Source organism: Gymnoscopelus braueri (genome assembly GCF_963280865.1).
Source record: "Gymnoscopelus braueri genome assembly, chromosome: 10".
Lineage (NCBI taxonomy): Eukaryota > Metazoa > Chordata > Actinopteri > Myctophiformes > Myctophidae > Gymnoscopelus > Gymnoscopelus braueri.
Window position 1 is genome coordinate 54,312,631 of NC_137611.1, and position 22,290 is coordinate 54,334,920.

Sequence of the window (22,290 nt, forward strand, 5' to 3'; positions counted from 1 at the left end):
CTTAGCGATCTTTTGACTTTCAAAGTCGTACAGTGTGTACGAGTCATTACTGAGAGGAACTGTCACAAACTGTCAGTTGTCTGATCAGTGGTGTTTTGGTTGCTACACGGAACACCACAGCGTTCCACTGGAAAGTTTTCACCCCCCTAGATTCACGAGCCAAGTACCCAAATGGCTACTTTGCTTAACAGGTTTACCGGTGGCGGTGAGTGTACGCGCGTGTGCATGTGATGTCATTAAAACACTGTTCCCTAGGGGAAAAAAAATCACCATTACACCGCTGTGTCTGATACAGCCGAAGTGTCCCACTTGATTCAATAGGAAGAGACATACTGACTCCTAGGAAATCCTCCTGCAACCGAAGAGGAGGTTAGATAGCCCGATAGCTCCTGTCTTCCATGACCTTCCCATACCAGACAGACCAACCAGGAAATGTTGGACTTTATCAACAAAGCTTACAGACATGACATCTGACCTCTTAACACTTCTCGCAACATTTCCTGATTTTTTCCCTGTAAAGTCTATGAGTTTATACGTCTGCTATTTTTGAAAATCTTTGAAAAATATATAAAATTATGAATACGTTTGATATATTTTTTTAACATTAATCTTCTCTGCTGGGGGTCCCTGGTAAAACATTTTCAGATGGGGGGTCCACGACCAAATACATGTCAATTTGGGAGTCCAAAAGTTTGAGAACCACTGCAATAAGCCACAGTAATGGACCAGGTCTCTCACTTATTTACCAGATTTATCCAAATAAGCAAGGATTAAAGAAACGTGCATTGATCCAAGCGTGCAGAACTTCCATCCTTTATACTACATAGGCCTACTTTACAGTTTTGTAGCAGGGTGGCCCATTCTATAGACCTCCAACTTCCGACCTGACGTGACAGTGTACCCACCGTCCATTCAAAGGCAGATTTTTGGCCGACGTCGGTGCGATGTAGAGCTACCTTAACATGATCAGCATACTTCAAATTATGAATTCATACATTATGGATGCTGACATTGATGTCTATCTGTCTGTCTGTCTGTCTGTCTGTCTGTCTGTCTGTCTGTCTGTCTGTCTGTCTGTCTGTCTGTCTGTCTGTCTGTCTGTCTGTCTGTCTGTCTGTCTGTCTGTCTGTCTGTCTGTCTGTCTGTCTTTCCTCATTCATAGATGATGATGATGATGAAATTCGGATTGTGATGGTTGGGAAGACTGGAGCTGGAAAGAGTGCCAGTGGAAACACCATCCTGGGTTCTGAAGTGTTTGTATCAAAGTGTTCAGCTCTATCTCAGACAAAGAGATGTAAGAAGGGAAGTGTTAAAGTAGATGGTAGAACGATTTCTGTTATTGACACTCCAGGCTTTTTTGACACTGGCTTCAGCGAGCATGAGACCATGACAAAGATCAGACACTGTATTTTTTGTGCGGCTCCCGGTCCCCATGCATTCCTGGCTGTGATCCAGATCGCGAGATACACAGATGAAGAGGGGAAAAGTTTGGAAAATGCCCAGCAAGCATTTGGAAAAATGTCAGATAAATATACCATGATTCTCTTCACTCGTGGTGACGACCTTGATGGTTCAGTTGAGGAATATGTGAAAGAATCTCCAAAACTACAAGAATTAATCAGAAAGTATAGTGATGTTTATCATGTCTTCAACAACAAAACTGAAGATCCCTCTCAGGTCAATGAGCTGCTGGAGAAAATCAACAAGATGGTGGAGAAGAACGGTGGAAGCTACTACACCAACGAGATGTTCCAAAAAGCAAAGAAACAAGGTAAGAGAAAGAAGCCATTCCTCTTTGCTTTTATTATTATTTTATTTAGCCTTTATTTAACCAGGATAAAACTAAAATTGAGACAAAGGGCCCGATTATGACTGATCTTATTAGGCATTTTTTATTATTTTGAAAATCATTTTAAAATAGTGAAAATAGCCGCTAGCGACGTGTTGTGAGCTTGTACATCAGCTATTTTCATAAATTTAAAATGTTTTTCAAAATAATAAAACATGCCTAATAGGTTTCGCCATAAGGCATAAGACGCAGCGCCAAATAGGGCTCAAAATCCTAAAAGTGAAATGTGAACTGGCCAAGAGGCATAGATATTATTCATAGATATTTCACAATATTGTCAGAATGACAAAATGCAGGACAGTACAGAACAGAACAAATGACAACCATATAGATGTACAACACACTGACTACCTAGAGAGCTCAGAGAGAATAACCAAGAAAAATATAATTAAAATATAACAAGAACAGATCAAGAAAGACACCAGTAGGAAACTTAAAATCTTTTAAAATTGGTTACACATCAAAGCAAGAGTGACTGGTAGTACATCCATGGTATTCCTTTTAAAACTCCTTAGAGGAATCAGGGAAGCCAATTTCTCTTACTAGCATCAGATTCTGATGAAGGCACCCCACATTGTGCAGCCAAGCATTTGATCTGAGGTTAAAAGTGTTCTGAACTAAGACAAAATGGTTACACCATTAACAGAGCTGTCATTGGAGGAGTAACTGGTGGGAGGGTCTTGTCATAGGGAGCTGTTATTACCCAAATTCCAATACTTGAACATCCATCCTTGCGTCCTCCACTCACTTCCTCCACTCGTACCTTAGTCTAGCCTTTTAGCGAGGAGGTGAGGATTAGATGTGAGGATGTGTTAATTATCTCTGTGTACAAATGACCTTGCGGATCAATTCAGGGGTGAAAGTGGCTACAAGGTCTTGTCGGAACCCGCAGGGCGAAGCCGCGCGGCCTGGGGTTGCGCGGCCAAATTTTTTTTGGGGGGGTCAGACTAAAACCCCTAAAATGCATAGAAAACTGAATTTTGATTTTGGCACAGTTATACCTATAAGTTATAGGTTAGGTATAACTATAGGCTTGAAGTTCTTGCCAGAACTGTACCCCAACCTTCATCACCTCATATCTTTTTTCCTCACTCATGCATCCCTGAAGATCAATTTCTTAATCCTGGTATGGTGTAGAAATGACAAACACATCATATCATGCATAGAAAATAGTTTATTTAAACCAAATTGTGTGTGTAGAGTACCACAGAATACTCTCTTAATCTTAAAATCTTTTAGGTACTTTTACTTTACTGGAGTATTTCCAATTGTCTATACTTTTACTTCTACTCCACTACATCTCAGAGGCAAATATTGTACTTTTACTCCACTACAATTATTTGAAAACTTTAGTTACTATTTACTTTGCAGATATAAATTATTACATTATAAAACATACATTAACCACTTTAGCCCTATTTTATACCTAGGAGGCTATTTGAAAATAGCAGATCTACAAGCTCACAAGCTTGTAGAACTGCTATTTTCAAACATTTTAGTACTTTTACTTTTGGTACTTTAAGTCCATTTTGATACCAATAGTTTTGTACTTTTACTCAAGTAAATTTTAAATTATGGACTTTTACTTGTAACAGAGTGCTTTACATACGTACATTGCAGTATTGATACTTTTACTTAAGTAATTGAGTACTTTTTCCACCACTTTTTCCACCACAAACTTTGTTTTTAACCAAATTATCAGCTTCTTCAACTCTCTGTTCTTTTCTCTTAAACATCTCAGTTAGTTTTCGTTGCATTGTGCTTCATTTATTTTTTCATCAAAACCGTGTAGATTTCCCCTCGTGCTTCTTTTTCTTAATTTTTGTTCCCAGAAAATACGTGTTGAACCAATCAGAACTAACTATGCTAGTCTGTCAGCAAACCAGAAACATGTTTTGAACGTTGGTGGGATTTAATTTGTCGTAGAGCCCGCCTGCTTTATCCGGTAATTTGCACACAAACACATAGGCACGGACAAAGGTAGTTTCCGTATCCGTTCTATACCGGATCTCTTAGCTGCAAAGTGAATTGACCCATTCCCAGTCGCATGTTTGTTTGAATTTCACCCCCGGAAGCCTTTTATATATTTTGTATTGAACGCTGTTGGGGGGGACTTTCCCGGGAAAATGACGTCATCTGGCCAGAAAACGGAACTACCGCAACGGTTTCCTGTTTGGCCAGGAACTACCGCGCTAATAACAAAAAGGAACCTCACGCTGATTTTAAGAGAATGTAGGATTGGAAGATCGAAAAAAAAAAAGAAAGCACAGCTCATGGTAACTAATGCTCCACTGGCTAAGAGAAACGATCCGCAGATAGTATAAAACAATTAAAAGATCACTTTTTGAAACGCTTCCGGCTTCCGGTGAAAACAAATGGAATTCTGGGTAATCGAGGACTACGGAAATTGTATGCAGTGACGGTAGTGACCAGCAGAGGTTGCTAAAAATCGTTATTTGTGAATCTGCATTGTACAACTTTAAAATAGCACAGATTAAGCTGACACAAACACACAGTGGAACAATTCAAAAGCACTTTATTAGAAAACTTAACTAATAACACTTGTGTATGTTAATCTAACGTTAGTAGATTATGTTTTCTTCTTGAACATGGCCATGGGTCTGTGGCAGGTTATTTAATATGGGATTTTGACAGCTACCTTGACTTCTTCTTAACAGAACGACGTTCCGGCACCGAATCTTTTACCGGAACGCTGTTCCAGACCGTTCCGGCCCACTTTCACCCTTGGGTCAATTTGACTACATTTGTACACTCTAAACAGTTACAAATGGATAAATGAACACTGATGATTTTGCTGTGCAGTTGGAGGTGTGTCACACTGCATGGCCAAGCTTAAATGAGATATATCTAAGTCAAGAAAAAGACTGGGGGAAATAAATACAACGGAAGTCTATTAGACAAACTCTGCATTAGGTTATTACCAGGCTTTTGTCTTCAGAGAGAGAAAAGACTGGTAATGAGACAAGGTCATGCTAAATGACCAAGAAATTAATCTTACTCCCATTGGCAAAAATCAAAATCATTTGGCACACAAGTCTGCACATGAAGAACACATTCGCTACTGTGACCCATGACCTCTGCCTCTTCGCCATTTGTGTGTGTGTGTGTGTGTGTGTGTGTGTGTGTGTGTGTGTGTGTGTGTGTGTGTGTGTGTGTGTGTGTGTGTGTGTGTGTGTGTGTGTGTGTGTGTGTGTGTGTGTGTGTGTCAGTGTGAGTGTGAGTGTGAGTGTGCGTGTGCGTGTGCGTGTGCGTGTGCATGTGTGTGTGCACACACACACGCGTGTGTGCTTGCTTGCGTGAGTGTGTGCGTAGTGTGTAACTCCTTTGTTAATCTACAAAAGCACTCTATTCCATTGGTTCCCAAACGTTTTAGCTCGACACCCAGAAGAAAAATGTGTCTCCCCGGGACCCAAACTAGTGAAAATAGCAGATCTACAAGCTGAAAACGCATCGCATCACAATGCCTTTTCAGCTAGATCAGCTATTTTCACTACTTCTTCAAAGTTGTTTTTAAATTCACTGAATTTCTTTGATTTATTTATTCATGTATGAAATTCTTTTGAAAAATATTAGATTTATTTTTCCTAAATAATGTTGATGTTTTTTGTTGCCATTTTTGAAAATCCTTTAAAAAGAATAATAGTTAAAAACAAAATGTAGGAAACGAAACAAATATTTTACTTGTGACCCATAGAAATGGGTCTGCGGCCCATAAATGGGTCTCAACCCATTGTTTGGGAACCAGTGCTCTATTCCATACATTTTAGTTTTAAAACAAATTTTACAAATAAACCTTTTATAAAAATGACACCAAGAATGTAATTTTTGTATCGCATTTTTCACCCGATACAGGCCTACTGAAGGAGGTGAAAGAACATGTAAGTAAAAGTAGTGAAACATTCACAAACATATTTTGAATAGTAACAGTACAATAGAAAACTCCTGTGTCATACAGAGTAGTAAGTTGTTAGTTTAATTTTAACAGTTCATAGTAATACTGTACATGCAGTGTGTTGAGATTAGTTGTGCAGCAGACATTGTAGTGTAATATTGTGTAGTTGTTTCAAACTCTAAATGTGTTTCTCATGTTTTTAGGAGGAGCAGTATGATCTGAACAGCAAACCTAAAGGACTCTGTTTGATCATTATCAATGAGAACTTTAAGGATGATGAAGACGTACAACTTTGGGGATTCAAAGATGCTGGTATGAATGTTGTATGGATACTAATTTATGACAAATACCATAATACTGTCTACTGTTGGTTGTTTGTAATGTTGTTAATTTATAAATTGAAGATCACTCTATCTCTATACAGTGTTGAATGGTAAAAATAGCCAATCTACAAGCTCGCAAAGCTTTGCACCATGATGCATTGTGAGCTTTTAATAATAATAACAATAATAACAATAACAATAATAATAATAAGAAGAATAAGAATAAGAATAAGAATAAGAATAAGAATACAAATATTGAGAATATATTCATAATAAGAATTACATACATAATACAATACTGAGCATTGTCTAAAGTTATATTTTCTAAATAATGTACAAGGAATATACAAACTACAGTATATAAGTTGGTGTGTGTGTGTGTGTGTGTGTGTGTGTGTGTGTGTGTGTGTGTGTGTGTGTGTGTGTGTGTGTGTGTGTGTGTGTGTGTGTGTGTGTGTGTGTGTGTGTGTGTGTGTGTACACACAGATAGTGTGATCTATGAGGTGGAGGATCCACAGGAGGTCTATGATGATGTGGACACAGATCCTGACAGACTGGGTATGAATCATATTATATCTCTAACATAAAGGCCCTGGTGCAGAGTTTTCATGTTTTGTGAACTGGAAAACTAGGGTTTCAATACCCTTTAGGGACCAGTCGAAATTTACATAAGGGGGGGCATGGAGGAAAATAGGGGAGGGTCATGCCTTTCTAATTTTGGTCCAAGGGAGGGTCAGCTAATTTTACTTTGAATCCAAGGGAGGGTCATGCAATTTTGAATTGATAAAATAGTCCGTTTTTTATATACCTTTTTAGTACAGCAGAACAGTGGTCAATGACCCCTCTCCATTTCAAAGGATACAAAGAATTCAAATCAAGTAACACCTTGTCTATTTAGAATCAATGACGGTCGTTAACAAGCCATCAACGCACAGCGAGTGTGAACGACCCAGTCAAATCTATTCAGCGTCTTAACGATGGTGGTTGAACAATTAAGCAAAACTTCAACAGGCGTTATTGGAGAGATGCATTATAAATAGGCCTACTATAACTGGATATTCATAATCATTTGAAGTAATTCTGTGCATGTGATTAATGTGGATCTATATGGACAGTTGTGTATAGATGCCTATAGCTCCACAAGTAAAACCAGAAGCATCAGGCCATAATTGATAGCCTAATTTGTTTTATGTAGGCAACAGTGTAGTTGTAGTCACTGTAGTTGATAATTAAAAGGGCAGAGTGACAAAAGTTTTAAACTACTGGTTACCAAATATTCAACTTTCTTCAATCTGACCAGGATTCAATGGGTTTCCCACATGTAAGATGAGAACACTATCCATTCTGCTACCACTACTACAGATACACTGTGCATTTAGCAAGACTGACTACACTACAGCAATGTTCTAATCAATGTGGAAAGCAAAACATTGGACATATCAGTTTTAAATGTCATGTTGTATTTGATGGGGAGGGTTAGGGGTGTCAAGAATTTCACAATACGATACATGATGTTGGGCATGATATCGATATGATATATTATTAATGTTCTTTTCTCATGTATCATCAACATTGGCCATCATCTTATAAATAACGTTATAAAGCAAGTTAGAAACAATTACAAAGTGCTTTGTACACAAATAAATACATTTGTGCAAGCTTAATGGAGAAGTGAAGTTCTCACTAACTATAAACCCATTGTTTCAGAGGACAGATAGACACTAATATAACAAATATAATATAATATAAGACTGCATAACTATACATTCCACAAACCTCATATTTTTGTCATCTGGACTTTACCAACCAAGTGCAGCCTAGTTATTTCCAACAGCTAAAAAACATCTATAATACCAGATACAGTATAATACAATCTTAGATTAGATGTAGGCCTATTTGAGAGTGCAGATGCATGTCACATTAACGAGCGTCAACGAGCATCAGCTGACACACACCTCCCCTCTGCAGTGCTTTAAACTGAAAGTGACTGACTGGAGTCTGTTTCATTTCTCTCCAAAATACCTTGAATATGATGGAGGACATGATTAATAATTACTATGATTATGATAAGCTTTACATTTCATATCATACAGTAAAAACTCCTAACTTTCACCGGCAAAAAAAAAGAAAGTGTTTTTTTTGTTTTAAAAAAACAATTAAAAAAATATTACGATACAGTATGACATCATGACAATACCTATCATCACATTTTAATACCACGATAGGCTATATCGTGACACAATATATCGTGACACTTCTAGGCGGGGAGGGTTACTCTTTTTTTTGTAATCACTTGGGGAGGGTCATTGATTTTTTTTTTTTGTCAAAGGGAGGGTCATGGCATTTTAGATCAGGGCACATACATTTCCTCCATGCCCCCCCTTATGTAAATTTCGACTGGTCCCTTAAAGAAATGGACCTATTCTGATCATTTAAATATTTACAATACATAGTCAATTACAGGATCAAGTCTGCAGCAGTGTTGGGATTAATGTAAGTTGTTCAAGTTGTCGTGAGTTTGACTTGTTTGTTTTTGTGTTGTATTTGTTTTGAACGCAGCATCCAGACCAGAGGAGGCAGCACTCACACAGAAGGACACAGGAGATACGTCCTCCTTGTCTTATGATGACATCGATGAGGAGAGCCACGACTCTCAGCTCCGTTCCATCAGTCCTAAACCTGCAGCAAAGTCTGGAGGCACTGGTAAAACCATCAGTCCTCAACCTGCAGTGTTGACGCTACATAGCTTAACTACATTTCCGAGTAGCGTGATGGTAGCGTAGCTCCTTTTGAACCAAGTAGCGTTTTCTATAGTGTAGCTATTTTTAGACCCAAGTAGTGACGTAGCGTCCAACAAACGCTATACGCTACTCTCTGGAGAAAAGTTGACCGCTAAATAAAGTTTTGTGGAAAAAAAATCCATGATGATTGGTTGGTTTAGATATGACGACTCACTATTGGGTAAGGAACATTACGGGTAGGCCAATCAGAGGCAGGATAGGGCGGGTCATGCCAAACCAGGAAGGAAATCAAAACACAGACCACATGAAGAGCAGAGTTAAGAGAGCAGTCCGCGATACTTTTCAGTTGTGTGGTACAAACTAAAATAAATACATACAGTAGGCTACATAAGAGGGAAAAGATCATCTAGAGCAGTGGTTTTCAACCTGCGGGCTGGAACCCCGAGGGGGGTCCACACATGATTTTTTTGGGGGGGGGTCCCCAGATGACAGTGAAGTGACCATTTATGGACTTTTAAGGCCTTTTTTAATAAAAAAAAAAAAGAAAAAGACCATTAAAATCATCAAACTGTACTATAAACTAAGACTGGTCAAACATTGGCCAAATAGTCAAATAATATAAGAAAGAGGCAAAACTAATTGAAACAGCTCGCATTGTGTGGCGTTGTGAGCTTGTAGTTGTAGATCTGCTATTTTCACAATTTTTAAGTCAAACTAAATAATGCCTCAACTCCCATATTCCAAGTGCTTGTCAGGGTGGGGGGTCCGGGCCCCCAGTTCAAATATGATTATTTTGGGGGGTCATGGCCTGAAAGAGTTGAGAACAACTGATCTAGAGTAGTGTTGATAATATTCATATCTTTTATATATATTTATTTGGATTTAAATACAGTCTAAATTGATCAATTGATTTTACTTACAAAATGAGGAATATATAGGAATATTATTTGAAAAGGTTAGTTTTGTTTGACATCACACATTATACATTATAATAAACAATCGAACTGAGCATTTTTTTCCTGCCTATTTGTTTGGTGGAAAGTTGTTCTTGATCATGAAGTTGATACAAATAAAAAATAAATGAAGTAGTGTCGATGTAGCTAGCTACTTTTGCCATGTAGCTTATAGTGTAGCTTGCTACATTTCTCTGGGGATAGCTTCCGTTGTAGTTGAGCTACATTTAATCGAGAGTAACTGGTAGTGTTGCTTGCTAAATTTTTCATGTGTGGTAAGTTATCATACAGCATGGATTGCTTATTATATACAAGCGCATAACGCGTCACATTGTAGATCGGCTGTATGTGGTTACTGTAGGTGTTGTATTAATAATTAAATCTGCAAAGTAACAAGTAACTAAAGCTGTCATATGCTGTAATTGTAGTAGAGTAGAAGTGACAAAAATGGAAAGTAAAGTAAAAGTACCTCAAAATTGTACTGTGCATTGTAAGCATTTGTATTGGTACTTGAGTAAATGTACATAGTTACTTTTCAGCACCATTGAGGAGCCAATGACTGACAGAATAGGTATCACCAGGTGCACTGATTGCTAGAGTGCAGAGGGACATGAGTTGATATTAATGGTCTTAACTCAGAATGTATATGTTACAGGGTGAATGGAGAACCAGGGTGATTGAAGAAGGCTCGCTCGTTTTTACCACCCACCCAGCAATTCTGTAGAAGCAACACTAGACACTAGAGGGAGCCACAAGCCAGGCTTGTGCACAAACATATATGGCCACACACACACACACACACAGTCACACACACACAAACACACACGCGCACACACACGCGCACGCGCTCATGCTTTTTTTGGTTTATTGAAAGCAGGACTGTTTAGATACTTTTATTGTGTTCTGGCTTTTGTTTTACTTTCTCCCTGACACACACACACACACACACACACACACACACACACACACACACACACACACACACACACACACACACACACACACACACAGTGATCCATGAAAAGAACTATTCTGTCCCTATCGGTTTACAAATCAAACGGCGCTGAGTCGACTAGTGGAGCGTCGGCCGGTCAGTGCGGGCACTCGCGCCCGGAGGCGCGAGGGCGCACTTCCTCGGCCTCAAGCTCCACTAAGTCGGCGCGCCGTGCGTGTGAACGCGTGTTCAGCGTTCCCCTCATAGATATTATGGTTGCTATGTGGGGGGGAACAACAAAAGACAGGTCTCCACTCTCCGTCGGCGCATCAAAGCCCCGCCTCTCCGCGCTCTCCTTCTCCTCCTCCTCCTCGGAGGAGAAGGAGAGAAGGAGAGGACGGGACGGTTTAAAACGCGAGGAGGAGGAGGAGGAGGAGGCTCCTCTTCCTCGCGAGCCTCGCGTAATAACCCCCCGCATAGCAGCGCCGTCCTCCTCCTCCTCCTCACGAGCCTCGCTAATAAACCCTGTCTCGAAAAGCCCCGCATCGCCCCGAAGCCCCGTGCCTAAAAACAAGCGCTCTGTCTTCAATCACCCTGGCTCTCCAAACACCCTGTGACATATATATCACACAGATTTTTTTATTAAATCCGACAGTGATGTAAAAAAAATATGTGGTGTAAAGTTGCACGTTCATACAATGTGAATGTATAATGTTTCTTGTGTCTGGGTAACTCAGTTGGAAAGCTCTTGACTCTCAACCGCAAGGTCATGGAAACGAGTCCTGGCAAAAGCAACACAGCATATGAGTGATCTGGTTCCCTGTTGTATAGAGCATTGTTACAGGTATAGGCTCATGTGTTTGTTAATGTTGCTACCCTTTAAATGGCCATGGCCAATAACGTGGCATTGGGTGCTTAAAGTTAAATATTTGAAAAACTACACATTATTTCAAAGAAAAAGCCACCAGGCCACTAATGAGTTGTGAGTGAAGACAGGTGTGATTGGTGATGAGTGAGAGCAGGTGAGAGGGGTGGATCCAATCCATGGGAATAGGGGGAAGGTTGCTGCCTAGATGACTCTTTTCTACACCCACCCTCATTAACCTTAACCTCAGTAAAACGACGACCTAACCTCAAGAAACAGTATTTGTAAAACTAAGAATTCCAAATGATGATCACCTCAACACATTGTTGGGGACAGGGATCGAATCAGCGACCTATGGACTCACAGGCTACCTCTCTTCTCATTGAGCTAGAGATATGGCCTCCCTGATGGTGTCTGTTGATATCTATAAGTTTTTCCGTCCGTTATGAACCAAGCCTCTGTTTCGCTAACTACGATCACTGGTTCACAAAACATTTACCAATCAAGATTTTTGTTTGTCTCCTCGGAATGGAAACTAGTGAAAATAGTCGATCTACAAGCTATCAACGCGTTGCTGTCTGAAAAGCTGTGAGATTGTAGATCGGCTATTTTCACAAGAAAGTATGTCAGCAATCAGCCATTTGACCAACAGACCTGAACTGGTGAAAAAGGAGCTCACACAGATGACACAGTTTCACGCAAATTGCTCAGAAATCCTGGGTTTAAATGTTTTTCAAACTGCTCAATATGGCGTAAAATCTGAGGGCGGAGCTTACTGGTCAAAATGATAGATGTGTTCCTCATGAGTCAAGGCACATGTTTAAGCAAGTTTCACGGCTGTCGGCCAAACGAGGCATGACCTTTGCCTGTTTAAAGTTTGCATTTTCAAAAAAATGCTATAGCGCCCCCCTTTGACCAATTGGAGTAAGATTGGTTTCAGTGATACTTGGAATGACCCTCTACATTACTGTAAAGTTTCAAACAAATGTGAGTCTGCATGTGTGTGTTAGGGGCAGATGAATAATTGTCATAAAACTGCAATATTCATTGGCTCTTAAAAGCTTCATTTTTTTACTTATGGAAAATCCCCCTTCCCAGTTTGTCGGCATAGGTCCAAAGCTCACGTGTAAAATGTTTCGTGCAGATTGCTCAAAAATCCCAGGAGGAGATAGATTTTTACTGCTTTTCATATAATTCAAAATTCAAAGTATGAAAGTTGTTAGGCATGAGGAGACGCATGTGTGTATCGAAGTTTCATGGCTGTAGGTCAAACAGGGCATGAGTTGTACCTGTTCAAAGTTGGCATTTTCAATTGAGTGCTACAGCGCCACCCTTTGGCCAATGGTTGTGAGTTTTGTGTCTTCGCCGTTTGGCATAGCCCTCTACCATATTGCAGAGTTTCGTAAAAAGTTACCACGCGGTTAGGCCAGAACTGCAAAAAGTGGCGGAAGAATAGCGAAAGTGTAGAGATGTAATAAGGCTTCGAGCCTGATAGGCCTCGAAACCTTAATAAATGCATTTGATTTGTAGCACTTTTCATTCACAGGGAATCTCAGAGTGATACAGAGTTAAATATATAATCAAAGAAAAGGAATACAAAGGATTAAAACAGGGTAAAAAATTGTGTCAAGCATAAAGAATATTGCTGACAAAAAAATACAATTTAACACAAAAAAAGCCTTCCTGAATAAAAAGGTTTTTAGGCCTGTCTTAACCCATTCAGACCTGAGGCCCATTCTACAAATGCCTTCTAAATCAGTAGTTCTCAAACGTTTTCGTGCCATGGACCCTCACATTGATATGTACCTGTATGTATATGGCCACGGACCCCCATTTGAAAATGTTTTGTGGAAGGGATCCTTTCGAGATTTTTCAAAACTGTTCAAAAATAGCAGATCTACAAGCTTACTTCATGCCGCGCTACAAGCTTGTACATCTGCTATTTGTGAATAGCCAATGCAAAAATCTAAAATTACACGGATGCTTTCTCAGTTTTAATGGGTTAAATGTTTATTATTATAATTTGTTTTCATTCATTCATTCATTTCCTATAATATCATACAGAAAACAGGGACACCAGGTTGAAAGTGATTAATAAGTGAAGGTGTGTTTGTTTTCCTTCTGCAGAGAAAGTGGGACGTTTATTCAACAGGCGGGGCTTCAGGGTGTTGATGTGTAAAAACCAAACAGGAAGTCAAATGAAGAAAACACTAGAATGCATCTCTTCTGTGAAGAACATCAATGAACTACAGGAGCTCAATGTACAGGAATGCTTCGACAAGGACAATGCGTTCACTGACCTTCCTGTAGAGGAACCTCTACAGCACACAGATGCCTTTGTTTGTTACATTCATAGTAAAGGAGCCAAGGGTGGTGTTAAAGGGACTGATGGGGAGACCCTCTCCATTAAAGACATAACTACACCTTTTAATGTAGAGAACTGTCCTGACCTGAAGAACAAACCCAAAGTGTTCTTATTAGAGGTCGGCCTGAAGGAGGAAGATCTGCCTGAAGAACGTTCCATGGAAGAAGATTTCCTGGTCGCCATAGCAAACAAGGAGGATTATGATACATATTATGTAGACGGTTATGGAGGCTTTTTCACACAGTCTGTGTGCACACAGATGGGTAAAGGCCATGTCAGGTAATTCTCAACATAATTGTCTCCGCCAGGCCGAAAGGCATGGCGAGAGTATGTTTTACCCCCTGTCCGTCCGTCCGTGTCCGTCCGTCCGTCCGTCCGTCCTGACATCATTCTGTCATTTTGTGTACAGCTAATCACCCGCACCGTTGGCTTGATCGCAGCGAAACTGTGCACACACACTCCCTGGATGCCAGAGCAGAACCTCTGCCCCAAATTCTTCACATGGGCCTGTTATAGCGCCACCAGGAGGCCGCTTTTTGCAAAACACATTTTTTGACAGTACTCCTACAGATTGTAACCAAACATCACACAAATCAGTAGGCCTACACAGTGGCCCTCATTTATCAACGCAGCTTATAAACCGGCTTATATTTTTCCATATATTCGGCCGTACACCAACGTCGAAGTCACATTTATCAACGAATCCTACACAGCTGATCCGAGCCTACATTTGGTCCCAGGCTTGATAAATGTCACGGCTGGAACCTAGCGTCATTTAAATAACACGCCCTTAAATATTCTCAAAACGCCCCGATTTTACGACATGAAGAAGGACCAGAATACGACCAAAGACATCAAAAGCCAATGAGAAAGAGTTTCCCCCGCCTGCCTCGCCACACACGCACACGCACACGCCCCCCCCTCTCTCTCTCTCTCTCTCTCTCTCTCTCTCTCTCACACACACACACACACACACACACACACGCCCGCCCAGCTGTGTTTTTCATGTATTGTAATCCGTACCGTAGCGGTACAATCTTTGTCACGTAGGCTTGTAGCCTACATGAATGACATATTATGATACCAATCACATCGCCATGAATGGAATACGTTTGTATATTAATTTATTTAACCCATACCGAGCAGTGCACAAGCAGTCATGTAGGATATTCCCCGTGAGACGGCAGTGGTTTCGGTCCGTCCCGTTAATAAGAGATTGGAGCGTCGGGTTTATATCCTTAACCCAGCCAGGTTGTCTTCAAAACTCTCTATGACATAACTCCATAACATACTCCACAAGCTACTGTAAGTTTGTACACCTCACTGTCCATGAAAAGATCGTCGGCAGTCCCGACCGCGGGACTCCCGAGTCCCGACGCAAAAGCGCTCGTATATTTTGAAAATAGCAGATCTACAAGCTCACAACGCGTCGCGATGCGACCCGTTTTTGAGCTTGCAGATCTGCTATTTTAAAATAGCCAATGCAACTGAATGACTGTTAAAGCAGTTTGTTTAAATTACTTTATAAAATGTTATATTTTCACAGGGATTAATTATTAGTGTGTAGATATACATTTAGAAGTGGATTATGTGTCCAGATGCCTGTCAGACAGTCAGACAATGCTGCTCCGCAGGTCTAGAATGGAATAAACGGGCGCAGCCAACGTCAACAACTGGTCTCGACCAGACGTGAGATCTCAGCGTATGGTAGGATGAAGCCCACGTCAGGATATATTGATAAATGCCGAAAGGTGCGGTGATCTCGCCCTACGCCCATTATTTGGGCTGCACCGCGTTGATAAATGAGGGCCACTATCTCTATTGTCATGTGATCTGTCCAATTTTCCATATTCTATCCTGAACGCAGCTTGCGATTTCCGTGAGATTTCACAAACACATTCCCACTAGGCCGAGAAATAAATGCCACTTGAAAATCTTCAAATCAGCCTCATGGTGGCGCTATAAAAGGCCGATTTGGGTTTTGAACTATAACTGCACCGATCTGCGTGAAACTTTGCACTCATACTCCCTAGAGGCCAAGGAAAAACCTCTGCCCTGCATTTTTCACATTTGCCTTTCGTAGCGCCACCAGGAGGCCGACTTATGTCAAACATATTTTTTGATATTAAGCCTTCAGAATTTATCCAAATTTCACGCAAAGCGGTACACATGATCTCTATAGTCATGTGATCAAGATGGATCTGTTTAATTTTTCATATTCCATCCTGATTGGCTAACATTGACATCTAAAGTTTGCAGGAGTGGCCCGTTTTGAACAAAATGCCACAAATCATGAACGCAGAGTCCGATTGCGGTGACACTTTGCACGCACATTCGCACTATGTTGAAGAACAAATGCCACTCTTTTAACATTGCCCTATCATAGCTTCACCAGGAGGCCTGGTGTCCATGCAAATCATATTTCATCCTGATTGGCAAATTCCGAACATTGCTGCCCCACAATAACCTACCTGACCTGGCGGAGACCTGTGCTCCGAGGAGCACTTTTTCTAGTTAAAGTAATACTAGGTAACTTTTTCAACAAAACTAATTGTATATCTTTTGTGAGTGGCAAATGTTTCACAACACCCACTCCATGAATTTCACCCCGAAAGCCTTTTCTATTATATTTTCTATTGAAACGGTGGCTAGGTTAGTCATTCCCACGAAAATGACGTCATCCGGACGGAAAACGGAAACAGAAATGCACCGGTTTCCTGTTTGGCCAGGAACTACCGCACCGGTTTCCTGTTTGGCCAGGAACTACCGCGCTAATAGTCTCGTGTAGCCAGACAACTATTCCACAGTCTCCGAATGCTATATAGAGTCTGGAACTACAACTCCCGAAATCCGATTGAGGAAACTGGCACTTCCGTTCACGAAAATATATTTTAAAATATCTTTACATTTTCTTTTTTAATTTCCATTTCTGCTAAGCAGCAAGCTAAATATACTTAAATGATTTTGATTTATAGTCGGATAAATTTGTGCGACTGTAAAGACGAAACGGAAGTGGGGAGGAAGCTTCACATCCGGTTTATATTCTAATCATGATCAGAGCTTCCGAGTCCCAGACTGTATGACCGGAAACATTTGAAAATTGTGGGATGCAACAGTCTGGCCACGCGAGACTACCGCGTTAATAACAAAAAGGAATCTCACGCTGTTTTTAAGAGATTGTAGGATTTGAAGATCGAAAAACAACAGAAAAAGAAAACACAGCTTACGGTAACTAAAGCTCCACTGGCTAAGAGAAACGATCCACAGATAGTATAAAACAATTAAAAGAACGCTTTTTGAAACGCTTCCGTCTTCCGGTGAAAACAAATGGAAATCTGGGTAACGCAGGAATAAACAAACGGCCTGCAGTGACGGTAATGACCAGCAGAAAAAGCTAAAAATCGTTATTTGTGGACCTGCATTGTATTACTTTAAGAATATGAAACAAAACATAAATATAATCTGATATATGAATATATTATTAAGGAATGTTAAGGCAAACTTGGTCCACAATATGTTTACATCTGACCACTTAAATGCCTCCATTGCTGCATGTTAGATCTGCAACTATCCATTCACACATTTATAATCGACTAAATTGATTAGTCTGATTAACCACTTTATATTATACTTTGTCATACGATGGTGTCATGCTAAAATAGTGAAAATAGCAGATCTACAAGCTCACAGCGCATTGTGATGTGTTGTGAGCTTGTAGATCTGCTATTTTCACTACTTTTGAAAATGTATTATTTGATTAAAATCGATATATTTGTCACAATCAATTACATGGTAACCATATATACTTTGCTGACCGGGGTTCCCCAGGGCTCTATAATAGGTCTGCTCCTTTCTCCCTCTATAGCTATACTACACCAAATCTCTTTACTGAAAATAGCTGCTTAAATTATGTGGAAGCTCACAATGAGCTTGTAGATCTGTTATTTCTGCCTAATGTTCACGTCCAGAATAGACACAGTAGGGTTCATGTGGTTCACTTTACACTCCTACTGTATGTAGGCCTGATGCCATGTTTACATCACCACTGTTCAATCTATTCACTTTTTGTGGTGTGTGTGTGTGTGTGTGTGTGTGTGTGTGTGTGTGTGTGTGTGTGTGTGTGTGTGTGTGTGTGTGTGTGTGTGTGTGTGTGTGTGTGTGTGTGTGTGTGTGTGTGTGTGTGTGTGTGTGTGTGTGTGTGTGTTTTACAGGGGTGATGAAATCCAGATCATTTTCAATAATGTCATCAAGGAGGTCAGCCAGAGGTGGACAGGACAGCAGATCCCTGATGTCATCAACACTCTGAAGAAGAACCTGCTGTTCAACGTGAGCTTGTAGATCAGCTATTTTCGCTCTTAGTTGTGATGAATATGATTAAACCTGGTGTTACCAAGCTCCCCTCAGCACCTGTGGAAAGCCTGGTTTCTATTTACTGTTCAGATCCAGTCATTCACGGGCACACACACACACACACACACACACACACACACACACACACACACACACACACACACACACACACACACACACACACACACACACACACACACACACACACACACACACACACACAGACCTGTAGAGTGAACAGATCACACTCTAGTCATGGATAAAGTCAAATGTTGATGAACATTTTATACGTATCTCCCACCTAAAGTCATGTGATCAAGACATATGAGTCAGATGTTTCATATTCATTCCAATTGGCTATAACTGTCTTCCAAAGTCTCGGCCTGGTGGAGACTTGTGCTCTGAGAGGCGCACTTTTCTTTCTTTTTTTATTGCTTAAAAGTTACAGTTGACACGTAATATAGATCTGTGAGCTTGTAGATCTGCTTGTAGATCTTGCATTTTTTTTGGTACAACAAAGTATACTTTAGGGCTTAAGTGTGTAAGAAAATATCAAATGGAACCCTGCTTTATGGCCTGCTAAGCAGCTAAGTATAAAAGTATTATTATTATCATCATGAAGTGTCATCTCTCTAGTGGATGAATGTTACTTCTATGTAAACAGTACAGTGTCATGTCCTCTAAATTAAACACTGGTTCTCAAACTTTTTGCCAGACCCAGGGGGTCAGGCCTACATGAGGCTTTGTCGGTCCCTCTTTGCCAATGTTTTTGTCCATATATGGCGCTTACATGTCCCTCTTCTTGATTGGCCAAGCTTAGCGTGACGTAGTGCTCTGTCGGCCATTCAGATTTCCGGCCATTCAGATTTCAACCACTAGGGGTCTGGCAGTACAAGGTCCCCTGGTTCACTTTTTGCCAGACCCAGAGGGTCGGCCTACATGAGGCTTTGTCCCTATTTCGTCCATATATGGGGATAAATGTCTGTCCGTCTTTTGTCCCCCTTTCGTCCATACATGGGCATAGACACAGGCACGTCATGTGAAGTCCGGCTTAGCCGTGACGTAGTGCTCTGATCTTAAAAAATACTTATTCTGGGTCTGGCAGAACCAGGTCTCCTGGTCTTGTTTAATTTCAATGACCCCCAGTTTCTTATAAATGATTAGGCCACAAACTCCCCATAACTCAGAGAGTGTACAAATGGAACCAAATGGACCCTTACGGGTTCATTTGGTTCCATTTGTATACTCTCAGAGTTACAGATCTCAAAGGTCCATTTGGTTCCAAACTATCAACAATTTAGCTGAGGACCTCCTGGAACCCTTTCCAGGACCCCTCGGGGTCCCGGTCCCCAGACTTTGAGAACCACTATTCTAAAAGCTTTGTTTATTTCATTGGAGTAAAAGTAGACTTAGTACCTGTAGCGTCCCGGGCTTTTAGAGGATTGTATTGTATGTAGAGATGTATTATGTGGATTAATGTGGTGTGTTTCATATCATTCATCTATTCATTTATATGTGTGTGTATTCGTGTTAATTCATGTTCTGTAGTGGTATTGACTTGGTGTGTATGTGTGTGCTTTTTTGCCGAAATAAAATAGTTTTATTATAAAGTCGTTGTCATGGCTGATTCTTTGAATGAACAAACAGATCATTACAATATGAACTGACAGCTACAATAACACACATGTCATTAATAGTGGAGTCATCATTAAGCGTTGTCACAGTGAGGTGTAATTAGGGTGTAAACAGGAAGACATCAGGATGTCAGGACTTTAAATACTCTTAGTTGTCTCCGCCAGGCCGAAGGCATGGAGGAGAATATGTTTTCACTTTGTCCGTCCGTCCGTGTGTGTGTGTGTCCGTCTGTCACCAGCTGTGATTGGCTAGCGAGACACATGATGACATGATGACATCACTCATATCATACCTACCTGACCTGGCGGAGACCTGTGCTCCGAGGAGCACATCCTCTAGTTTTAATAGTGTAATATCCTCCAGGTAAGGGCATGAGACATTAGGCCGATTTAGTAGTTTGTTTTCCAGTTCAGGTTAAAAACTACAGCAGATCAGAACATGGCAGGCTATAAGCAACACAGGTGCAGCTAATCACATTCATAATGGGTGCGTTAGATATAGCTGTGTCCAGAGATACAGTACTCAATCATAGCACATTCACACACCTACAAATCTGACACACACATTATTAATTTCATTAACTGCACCTGTGTTCAGAGATGGATCCCTGAATGGGTCTATCAGGCCAAAGGACAGGGGGGCTCTCTATAAAATTGTGCAGATTGCAGTGCTTGATCTTAAATTTCAAAATGTACAATATGTTATACTGCATAGACAGACAGACAGACAGACAGACAGACAGACAGACAGACAGACAGACAGACAGACAGACAGACAGACAGACAGACATGAAATAGATGCAGAGCAGACAATATGCAATTGAACAAAACAATGAAGTGTATAGTAAAGTGATAGTAATACCTATAAAGTATACACAATCATATAAACACAATGAGGAATATCAAGGTTAACAGAAATTGTTTATACAGTTGTCTGATGCAGGTCAGTTGAATACACAGGCACGGCTGAACATCAAAGTGCACACAGTGTATGTGTGTGTGCATGTGTGCAAGTTTGAGTTTCAAAGAGCAGATATGTTGCATTTAGATGTTTCTTTATTGTGGTTCTTCTCTGGTATCTCAGCTTCATGGAGCATGTGTCACTTCATACTAACAGCTTGAGTTCTCAGAAATTCAGTTTCACTCAGCTTAGTGTTTCGCACATGAGACGTTTTTTTCTTTTTTGCTCTGCAGGGACATTGCCGGTCGGATCAGCCGTTGTCCAGAAATGTATCAATAAATCCACATATATCTATTCTGTATCTGTCTGTGTTCCCTTTATGCCTATATATATGAAGATCCTTATGTCATCAAAATGACACCATAGTACTGACATCATAGACTGGCCTCCAAGTATTATAATGGGCCTACTGCAATAAGTACTCTGACAACGGGTACAATGTGTACTGCATAACTGGAGGGGCATGCGTTCCGAACAGCCCTAGTAATAAAGTATATCATATAAATAGTTATCACAATGAGGGATATGAAAAGATCAATGAAGTCAACAGGACAGAAATATGATGTCGTCTGATGCAGCTCAGTTGAGGACAGGCTCAGCCACGCATGCACACACACACACACACACTCACTCGCGCACGCAAGCACGCACGCACGCACGAGCACACACACACACACACACACACACACACACACACACACACACACACACACACACACACACACACACACACACACACACACACACACACACACACACACACACACACACACACACACACACACACACACACACACACACACATGCACGCACTTCTGACTGACTGACGTAGGGTGGGACTCTGGGTGAGCAGCATCGAAACCTACGGCTACGAGACACAGGATGGAGAAGGGTTACTGGTGTGTGGGTGGTGTGGAGGGACCAGGTTCTCGTAAACCAAAATGTTTTCTTCATAGAAAGGGGAGGAGCAGCATTACAAGAAAACAGGGCTAGTGGTGTGGGTGGTATGGAGTTCTCGTAATTAAAAATGCTCTTTTTTCTACTCTTAACGTTTTATTTCACTTTTTTCAAGTTTTTAGGACAGATGAGCTAGGTTCAGATGTTCTAACAGAAGCATAGTTAAGAATTGTCTCAAATGTATCACTTGTGGTGATACGATACGATACGATACGATAATACTTTATTGTCAGTTCACACTGAAATTTGTCTTGCGACCCAGCAGCCATGTATGCAACAATAAACAATAAACAGTACACACATTTGACATGACACAAGAAAACAAAACAAAACAAAATACATACATAAAGACATACAAAGACAAGAGCAATGTCCACCTCTCAGCCTACCCCAAGCCTACAACTCCTGATTAAGCCTCAATGTCGTCTGATGGACAAAGGACCTC

General features: G+C 40.7%; 1 protein-coding gene and 1 long non-coding RNA gene across 2 annotated transcripts in view; one reads left to right on the forward strand and one right to left on the reverse strand.

Annotated features, from left to right (window-relative positions):
* Positions 1–22,290, forward strand: part of LOC308093280 (uncharacterized protein) — a 131,798-nt gene that overhangs the window by 17,742 nt on the left and 91,766 nt on the right. The window contains exons 8-14 of the mRNA XM_080439564.1: positions 1,163–1,771; positions 5,723–5,748; positions 5,966–6,074; positions 6,572–6,643; positions 8,645–8,788; positions 13,706–14,222; positions 18,155–18,233. Coding sequence (XP_080295690.1) covers positions 1,163–1,771; positions 5,723–5,748; positions 5,966–6,074; positions 6,572–6,643; positions 8,645–8,788; positions 13,706–14,222; positions 18,155–18,233 — 1,556 coding nt within the window. The remainder of the gene's footprint in view (positions 1–1,162; positions 1,772–5,722; positions 5,749–5,965; positions 6,075–6,571; positions 6,644–8,644; positions 8,789–13,705; positions 14,223–18,154; positions 18,234–22,290) is intronic.
* LOC308093283 overlaps positions 17,782–22,290 on the reverse strand; it is a 97,088-nt gene continuing 92,579 nt past the window's right edge. Inside the window, exons 2-3 of the long non-coding RNA XR_013933868.1 lie at positions 18,500–18,997; positions 17,782–17,988 (exon numbers count right to left, since the gene is read on the reverse strand). This is a non-coding gene — a long non-coding RNA (uncharacterized lncRNA). The remainder of the gene's footprint in view (positions 17,989–18,499; positions 18,998–22,290) is intronic.